Here is a 10,153-nt window from a genome sequence, read left to right on the forward strand (position 1 = left end):
AACAAATACCAAATGTCTTCTTTGATATAATGAGAGCAACTAAGAACAGAGCAAGGAGAAACAGCATGAAGAAAAGATTAACATTAATCAGGGATGAGAGGTGGGAGGGAAAGGGAGAGAGAAGGAATATTGCATGGAAATGGAAGGAGAACCCTCAGGGGTATACAAAACTACATACAAGAGGAAGTGAGGGGAAAGAAAAAAATATATAAGGGGGAGAAATGAATTACAGTAGAGGGGATAGAGAGAGAAGGGGGGAGGGGGGATCATAGATGATAGGAAAGTCAGCAGAATACAACAGACACTAATATGGCAATATGTAAATCAATGGATGTGTAACTGATGTGATTCTGCAATCTTTAAACGGGGTAAAAAAGGGAGTTCATATCCCACTTGAATCAAAGTGTGAAATATGATATATCAAGAACTAGGTAATGTTTTGAACAACCAAAAATAAGAAAATAAAAATAAAAAAATTAAAAAAAACAAAAATAAAAGGGGCTGGGGATGTGATGTAATGGGAAATTGCCCCTGGTTTAAATTCCAAGGACCCGTCCCCCCAGCAAAAAAAAAAAAAAAAACAAATTAATTGCCTCTTTTATTAACACAAAATGAGACCTCAATGAGTTGACACGTTTCTAACAAAAAGTTAAAATTTAAAAGTCCATGTTAACCTCTCTTTTCTTTATGTTATCCATACTTTTTTCTATTCTCTTAATGTTCTAACTATTCTCCTGGCTTTCCACCCAAGCATGCAAGACAAAGAATGTGAGAAGCCCAAGATTCTATAGTGGCTGTTTGCATGGGGGAGGAAGTCACAGTAACTGCCACACAGGATCCTCTTACATAAGAAGAGAGAAAGGATCCTCAGTGCCTCTCACATATGAAAGAGGCTGATGGCAGAAAGTCTACATGACCCAGGAGCTGTCCTCAGGAAATTATAAGTTAAAGGAGTACAACAAAAATCCAGAGAGGGAAACTTTACAGTCAGCTAGGTCTTCCACCTCTCTAGAGTTGCTGCTATTTTTCAGAAAAGAACAAAGAATCAACTCACAGAAAAGGAGACCCCTGCTTCTGGAAGTCAAAAGAAAGTAATATCAATGTGTATAAGAATGCAGACTCAAGGCTTGTCCATGAAAAAATGTCTGCAATGAAGAGGGGTGGGGGAAGAAGAGCAGAAGAGTGTTACCAGTCTAACCTGGCCCAGCCCAGGCCAAAGAAAGTAGGGATCAAGAGAAACTAAAGAGGAACTTGGGCCACATCATTCCAGAGAGAATGCACTCAAGGAACTTCCCCCTAGGGCTGGGATTGTGGCTCAGTGGTAAAATGTTAGCCTAGCATATGAGAGGCACAGGGCTTGACCCATGCATAAAATAAAAGTATTGGTTCCATCTACAGCTAAACAAACAAACAAACAAACGAACAAAAAAAACCATTTAACCCCTTTCTGAATCCTTGAATACTGCAGTAACTTCACTAATCCAATCTAATTCTGTGTTCCAGAACCACTATACTTGCTCAACCTAAATGTCTCTTTCTTCCATCTCCAGGGATATTAACTGCATATGTTAATAGAGCAATGTATCACTATTACCTCTTACACTGTGAAACATCATTTATAACATATTCATAATATTTTAATGAACATTTAACACGAACACGGAGATGATATCCCTAACACAAGAGCCTGGGGGAGGGGAGTCATGGGGTGAGCCCATTATGTCCCTCTTGCAGGGCTGCACCTACCAGAACTGAGTCATTTAGCTTCTATTATAACTTTCCTGTCACTTTCTCCACCCAATCAACTCTCTTGTCATTTTCCCCACCCAATCCCACCTTCTCCTTGGGAGTCTGACCACCCTATTGGCTACCTCATACATTTAAATGGACAGTTCTGTGACATCATTCTCCCACCAAACCTACTGCCACCTGCTAGAATCTTAGGCTTGCTATGCAGTTGTAAACAAATTTGGATCATCACAAGTGACCAGTGACCAGTAACCAGTCATTAGAGTGGCCAGTAAACAGTGACCAGTGAACTCCATACTGGGAAACATGTATTCTCTACCCTCAGCCACCCACACATCCTCTGGGGTGGTCTCCTCATCCTTTGTATCTGCAATTGATGTGACCTCTTCTCTGACCATGTCAGGTAAGGAAAGAAACATTTAAAAGTTTTTCATTAGACTTTTACCTTCCTCAATTTACTAATGGAGTCAAAAGAGCTTAGAATAATAGGGGAAAGGAGGGAACTAGAAATCTGGACACCTAATTTCATTTGGAATTTGACATGTACTGTGTATAGAACTGGACTATCTTACTCTCTCACAAAATCTGTTTCTTGATTTGCTACATGAGGATAACAGATTGCCATGTTCTGGCCCCTTACTTTTCTTGCATCTTGAGGGGCATGTTTATAGAGAATGAAATCAGATTTCATGGTTGTGTTGTTTCAACTGAAGGAGACAAATCCTAGGCAGGGTGGAAACCAAGGGATTTCCTCTGTAACAGTTTCCCTTCACCAAGATTTCCACTTCAGTATTTCAAATTTAGTACTCTTCATCAAAGGGACATTCACATATTTGGGAGTTTTCTGTTTAAACTAGGTGAAAAGAGAAATAGGGAGAGAAGAGCAGGAGGACAGGGCTGTAAGGAGGCAGATGTTCTTGGGAAAGCAAGTTTGTGACTGTTTAAGCACAAGGCAACAGGAATTCAGTGGAGGAAAAAAATATAAAAATAAGGGAGAAGAATATGTTAGAATAGTAGAGATGAAGAGAATGATGTTCTCAAGAAAAAAGAGGTTGGTTGGGATGGATGTGGAAGAAAAGCAAAGATTTGATTTAAACCAACAGACAGCATAGAGTGAATCTTCCCAGAGGCTGGTTTAGAGAATGTTTAGATTAACGGACCAGCAAGGAAACTAAGGCTTGAATTGGGGTATCACTAGGGTAAGCAGGTTATCACAAAAGTCACACGTGGCTGTTACAGTTTTTCCTATGACCTCTTTGAAAACCGACAATGTTGACAGTTTAAACATGAACATATTAGAAGTATGTTTTAGAAATGACTCTTCCTCCAAACATGCCAAGGAAAGTGGTTCTAGACAGAGCTGGAGAAATGGCATTTTCCATGTCCTATTTTGTTCTGATTCTTAAACTACAGGGATTTCTAAAAAATGTCTTGTCCAAACCTGCATCAGAAGGACACATTCCTTTGTGTGATATAAGCTGTCAAGGTGAAGATGTTTTCCATCTTTACAACAGTTTTTTTTTCTAAAACAGACAATATACAAATAGTCATTGATGATTTCGAAATCTAAGAACCAAAAGAAAGAACTATATGAGAATAAAAATTCAAGCTCACATCTCTAATTCCAAGTTTATTTAAATAATTATCTGAAGACTTTTTGTTTTGTCTGCATTTCAAATAATTGTTTGGGGCTGGGGTGTAGGGTAGCTCAAACATTTTTGTTTTAATTTTGTTTTAACATAAAGGGAGAGGAAATGTCAGAATAAAAGACAAAAATTGTTTTAAATTTGTTATTGTATTATACTGTGATGGTTTTCTCAGACTTTAGGGACAAGATTTTCTCCTAAATGTGATAATAAACTAGGCTTCTATGATTTTGTTAAAGCATTTTCCACTTTTTTTTTATAACCAAAAGGATTATCAAAAAATGTGTTTGTATTAAATGAAATATCTACCTAGTGGGATTAATTTCTTTTATTTGGTGTGGGTAATCCTTAGAGAAAGAGAAACAAGAACAGTAATGAAATTACTTTACACTTATTGTTTTTTTCTCTAGTATGTACAAAATTTCTTTCGGAAATTCCTTCTGTCCTCCTTCCTTTCTTCTTTCCCTCACTCCCTCCATTTCTCTCTCCTTCCGGCCCCGACTTGCTCCTTATTCCTTCCTTCCTCTCATTCATTCTTTCTTCCTTTCTTCTCTTCTTTCCAGTTCTGAGGATTGAACACAGGGTCTCATGCATGCTAGGCAAGCATGATACACAAGCTATATCTCCAGGACATTTTACTTGTTTTCTCAGATAAGATCTTGCTGAATGGCCCAGAGTGGCTTTGAATTCCTGCAATCCCACTGCCTCAGGTTCCCGAGTGTTGGGACCAGAGACCCACCATACCATGCCCGGATTCATAGTGGGTTTTGGCTTCGGTTTTCGCTTTTCCATATGGCTACCCATCTGTTCACTTTACTTAAATTTGTGTTCACTTTACTTCAAATTTGTGTTCTCTTTACTTAAAATTACACACATTTTTAGTATAGTTTCTCTGTCTATATGTACTGCTTGAGAATGCACTCAAACTCACCTTCAATCATGAGCTTTGTTTTGATTAACAGTATTCACTAAAATCAAAGAGAAACATTCACTTTCATAATATTGTATGCATGATAACAGAACTCATTTCTTAGCAAATTTGATATACACTCACTTTTGCTACATATCCATATGTTCATTACTATCTAGTCATTCCTTTTAGTTCTGAGCTGTTTTTCACTTTTGCTTCTATCTTTCCAGAACATACTGTAACTCCCTCCAAATGAAACTTTTTGTAATATCTATTTATTAGTTGTAGTTCAACACAATACCTTTATTTTACTTATTTTTACATGGTGCTGAGGATTGAACCCAGGGCCTCGAATGTGCTAAGCAAGCACCCAAATGCTGAGCCATAACCTCAGCCCCCACATGAATCTTATGTAAAATGACTTTTATTCATGGATGAATTATCACTGTTGGTATTGTGATAACCACACTAAAGATGAGTAACCTGAAGCTCAGAAAGTTTCCATTTCTTTCAAGAAGCATTTCTTGAGAAACTGAATTTCAGGTAGTCATTTTCATGTAGGATCAGCAGTTAGGCTGAAAGAGGGCAAAGAATGACGCTTAAATTATCATTTGGATGGTAAAACTGAACTCCAGGAAATATCATGTGACCTGGACAAACAAAAGGAGATACTAAACATCACTGTGGTGATATCAGTAGATTTTCTATGAACAGGGAAAAACAAATTTCTGTTTCTCCAGATTTCTGGTCTTTGGAACAAGAGTCCTGGCCAGGAAGTAAGTTTCCATAATCTGTTGCTGATTGTGAACAAGTCGATCTCACTTCACTGACCCTTGGTGTACTCATTTGCTAACTGGTAATGTTGGAGTTTTCTCTGAGTTCGAAAATGCTTCAGTTCTAGGGCAAATTCAGGAGTCAATACTAGTGCAGGCTCAAAGGAACCATAGGAGAGGAAAAGGATGCTTTTGGGGAACAACGTGTGAAGCAGACCACTTCGGAATTCTGTGCCCAATTTGACAGAAAAGGCAGGTTATCAGAAGAGTAGTTGCAGCCATCCTAAATGGAGGGATTTGGGGTCTCTCAATGATTATTAGAATGAGGGCCCTCCTGATTACTACCACATTAAGACGACATTATTCCTCGAATATTGTAAGAATCTGCCTGTCTCATCAATATTTTCACCACCTCTTCTTCCTACAGAAAATTTCCAAAATTCTTCTTTACATGGAAATGCTGATTCTCTGCAGCTCTCTCTTCCTGAGGTGACCAATGCAGCGTCCGTGACAGGAGGGGTCTGCAACTTCTCCAGAGCCTCTGCTCCAGCTGAAACTTCAGCATGGTTACTGCCCTCAACCTGTGGCACCTCCTTTCAGCCACTCATGGGCAGTGCCTACCTTTATCAACATGCTAGCACAGCCATGGTGTCTAAGGTTACTGGCCAGAACCTGATTCCCATGGCACCTGCCCCCTATCCAAGTATTTCTGAGTGGTATATCCCAGGAAGTGCTGAAAAGAGCTCATCTTCACTTGGGGACTTTAATCTGACTGTCACTGACCAGAACACAGCAGATTCTTCCCTATCAATGACATCCCAGTATGACAAAACTTCCGAAGCCAATGTCGTGATCCCTGGATATCCACTACTATCTGGTAGGCTCGTCCAGGTGACACTATCTCAGATTCCAAATCAAGGACATTGCCTCTCACTACCCCACCAAGAAGGAAGCCAAGTCTACTACTATGATCAAAACTCTCTGGGGACTCTGCTCTCTGGAGAACATTGGCCCTGCCTGCAATCCTATGGCTCTGTGCCATATGCAGGAAGTAGTGCCACTGCCCCTCAAACAGAAATGGTGACAGTGCTGAAGGAAGTTCAGCCCACAAATGTCCTACCCTCAGTCCCTACACCTGTGACCTACTACTCTGTGTCCACTCAAAGTATAGAAGGAACAAATTTTCAAGGTGAGTACTAACACCAAAAAGGGGAAGGAATAAGATTACCACTCGAAATGAGGGTCCAGTTTTCAGCTGGTAACTGTGGGTCCACACATCCCTGGAATTCAAGTGCTGAGATTTTAATCACAATCTTGTTCAGCAGTCCCCATTTTCAGACTCTGTCAGAGAAGCATGCAGGACAGCATAATGGCCATCCTTGCATTTAAGAGACCTCTAGGAGCACACGGAAGGAAGCGGCTGTTCACTATTTTTGCACTCAGTCCAGCTACACAACCACACTATAAATATATTTCCCTAATTTTACTTTGGTTTAGAAAAATCAATCAACACATATCAGGATGTGACAGTTTAATTGATCCTTAATTGACTGCAGGTTTAACCTCTATATGTAGAGATGCTGTCCAAAGCAGGAGTCCAAAACCCCTGACCTTTCACATTGATTTCATGAGCAACAGCTGCACCCTCTCCTAGTTCATGGTGTTAAGTGTTCTTACATTCTGGGGAGAGTGGAGAGAATTGAGAGGCCCCTATATGAGGACGAGAGACTTCATAAAACAGATTTTCTGTGTTTCCCACAGAGGAGACAAGTGCTCTACCAGAAACCCATGCTGCCATGGTGATGAACCAGCCCAAAAGTAAGACTTCAAGGGATCACCTGTAACTAATATGCAACTCTTAACAGATACCTGTCAGTGGTCCTTAAAAAGAGCTAATAGAAATGCTTTCTCCACCATAGGTGGTTTCCCTGAATAGTGTATTTCTGGGAAGGGGGAGCATCCTACTTACCATCTTCCTTGGTTCCTTTGTAGGGATGGAAACTTCCCTAGGGATGGAGGCTTCCTTGGGAGTGCAACCTCCAAGTCAGACATTTTGTCTGCCACAGCCTCCAGAATTCCCACACATCTGCAATAAGAGAAAAAGCCAAATAATTGAGAAAAACTCACAAACTGAACTTGGGGACATTACCACAATAACTCCAGTCCAGAGTTCTACAGATTTATTGGCATTGCCTCCAAATCAAAGCCAGGAACAGACAGAGATTAAGAATTCGTGTGAGATTAACACCATGCTCTCAGAGCCACTGGATGCCTACCAGATTGCCATGGAGAGCCAGGATCCTCCACTACTCCCTTTAGACATCCCTGAAATCCACCAGCTTCTGGCCTCCATTGGTCCTCTGGACCAAGAGGAGAAGCCACATTCTGAAAATACCCATCTAGAAAGGAGTAGCCTGAGTCTTGAGGACCAAGGCACACTTGGAAATGGGACTGAATTTAGCAGTGGTTTTGCAGACCTCACTGCACTGGTGGGGGATATTCACCTTCCTGAGCTTTTCAGTTCCTTAAAAGACTTTGAACAACCTGAAAGTCCCACAATAACAAAATCCAATGATACCAGAACCATCATGGAAAAGCAGGGGCAGGAAATCACAAGTGCCTTAAAGGGTCCTAGTGAGCCAATGAGGAAGAACAAACATAAAGCCTCGGAGTGTCCTGATGGAACTCCTCAGGCCAAAATGCAGCCAAGGGATCTGGAATGCACATTAAGAGGAGAAATTTCTCACAGGGATGCAGACAGTAGCAGGGCTCCTATGCACACTGCCGAGCACTCTATCAGCAAAGCTCAGAAAGCTGCATCCAGCAGGAACAGCAAGGCTAAGGGCCATGGGCAGGAAAAGACCAAGAGGACCAGAGAAAACAGCTCCAGGAAAGCCCAGGAGAGGAAGCAGCCAGGCAATAAAGTCAAGGCAGAAGAGAAGCCAACTCTGCCCAAACCGAAGGGGAAGAGGAACCAACCTGACCTTTGCCAAGAGGCCTTTAAGAAGCCTCGGAGCTGTCTCGGCATGCACATGCTGGAGTCGGTGCAGGTTTTCCATGCATTGGGGAAGAAGAATGATAAGAAAACTGGGCTGTCTTCCTCCCGGGCCCCGGGAAACTCAGGCCGTAACCAAGACCCCCGTCCATGCCCAGCTAGGAAACCATGGCTGGCAGTTAAGGGTCCTGAGAAATCACAAGTCAAAGCCCAGAATCCAGATATTAGTGCTGAAGGAAAGGGTCCCTCTCCATCCATTTATGAGCCTCCACCACCTGGGAAGGTTAAATTGGTACCTTTGCCTTTTCTGACCCTGGAGAAACCTCCACCTCGACCAGTAATCAATCGGAGGCCACAATCTCTGGCCTCACGCAGACCCACTGGGGCTTACCCTGCCCAGCCTGGCCCTGCTAGCTCAGCTCAACCCATGGCAGTCAACCAATCCCAACCAGCTACTGCCAACCCATCTTGGATGCGTCCTGCCAAGCCAGCTCACCCCGTTTTGACTCATGCCATTCAGTCAGGTGTGAGTGCTTCTACCCAGCCTAGTGTCCCTCGGTCTGCTGCTTCTGGGCCTGCACCCTACAAAACATCATCTTGCACTTCTCTCCATTGGCAACCAGTTCCCAATGTTGGGACCAAGCCCCAGTCACAACCGCCCAAGCCTCAAAACCAATATCTTCTCCAAGACTTTGCCTTACAACCAATTCCATGGAGGAAACCCAATGTTTCTGGGCAAGTAGTATCAACTCCCATCACCAAACAGCAGAGGCCAGAGCGGGAAGCCATGAAGAAGAAGGCTCAACAAGAGCGTGAGAATGCTGCCAAGTACACTGCTTTGGGGAGAGTGCAGTGTTTCATTGAGAGGGAAAGAGAGATGGAGATTTCTCGCTACTATGGCTACATAATTTAAGAGCTGCTGCGATCAGTGGTGCCACTTAGGGACCAAATAGTTTTCCACATGTATATAGATAGAGAGATACACATTTATTTATTCTCAGATGCTTTCACAGTTTAATAAAATTATATAAAGAAATGGGATATAATTCACTAATACATAATAAAGAGGCCTTCTGGTACCACTGACAATTGTTAGAAAATAAAGAGGCCTTTGGGTACTACATGGGTACCAAATGGTGTTCTCATATACACATAGATAGATAGATGAAAATTTATTCATTAGGCACAGTTGAAAAGGTAATATAGTTTAATAAAGAAATCCTATAGTATTGATGAGAGGGTAAGTAATAAAGAGGCTTTATGTTGCCATTTCAATACCAAATAGTTTTCCACATATATATATATATACAGAGAGGTACATAGATACAAAGGTATTCACTTATAGATTTTTAAGACAATATAGTTGAATAAAGAAATGTAGTAGAATTGTTTGAGAGATAAGTAATCAAGATGCTTTCTGGTACTGCTTGGGCATCACATAGTTTTCCACATGTGTAGATACAAATTTTATAAATATGTAGATATAAAGATACAAATGTATTAATTCTAATATATTTTTAAAATTTAGTCAAATTGATTGAAGAAATTCAATAGAATTGGTTAATAGATAATAAAGAAGCCTTGTGTTACCACTTGGCTATCAAACATTTGTCCTCATAGATGTATGAATATGTACTCCTTCCAATATACTTTTAAAACTTAATAAAATTGAATAAAGAAATGTAATGGAATTGATGAATAGATAATAAACAGGAGTTTTGAGTTTGAATGGCTGTTAAGTGTGGTTTAGTTTGGTAGCGGTGGGGATCACAGCCTGCATGAGAAGAAAGGAACTCAAAGTTGGCCAGGACAATTGAAGTAAAGGCTAGGAATGGGGGAAAGAGGAAGGCATATGATCTAGCACTAGGAAGGCAAAAAGAAGAGAGATGTATGGGCTTACTGGAAGAATCAGGAATTGGCAAAATGGCTGACCAATAACACAATGTTGGAAACTAGGGTTAAAATGATAAAATGTCTATCAAGTTGAAAATGATAGGAGACGGGTTCAGGTTGACCAGAACAAATGCAGAAATCAAACAAAAAACTCTCATGGAGAATGGCCTATTTTTTGGCCTACCTG

The 10,153-nt window shown here is 41.0% G+C and overlaps 1 protein-coding gene across 1 annotated transcript; it reads left to right on the forward strand.

Annotated features, from left to right (window-relative positions):
• Positions 1 to 2,055: 2,055 nt before the first annotated feature.
• On the forward strand, positions 2,056 to 8,986 carry LOC143380498 (uncharacterized protein C2orf78-like). Its single transcript, XM_076833563.1, has 3 exons — positions 2,056 to 2,152; positions 5,506 to 6,267; positions 7,071 to 8,986. Exons 1-3 carry the CDS (start codon positions 2,056 to 2,058, stop codon positions 8,984 to 8,986), a joined length of 2,775 nt encoding a protein of 924 aa, XP_076689678.1.
• Positions 8,987 to 10,153: the final 1,167 nt, after the last annotated feature.

This window comes from Callospermophilus lateralis, chromosome 14, assembly GCF_048772815.1.
Source record: "Callospermophilus lateralis isolate mCalLat2 chromosome 14, mCalLat2.hap1, whole genome shotgun sequence".
Classification (NCBI taxonomy): domain Eukaryota; kingdom Metazoa; phylum Chordata; class Mammalia; order Rodentia; family Sciuridae; genus Callospermophilus; species Callospermophilus lateralis.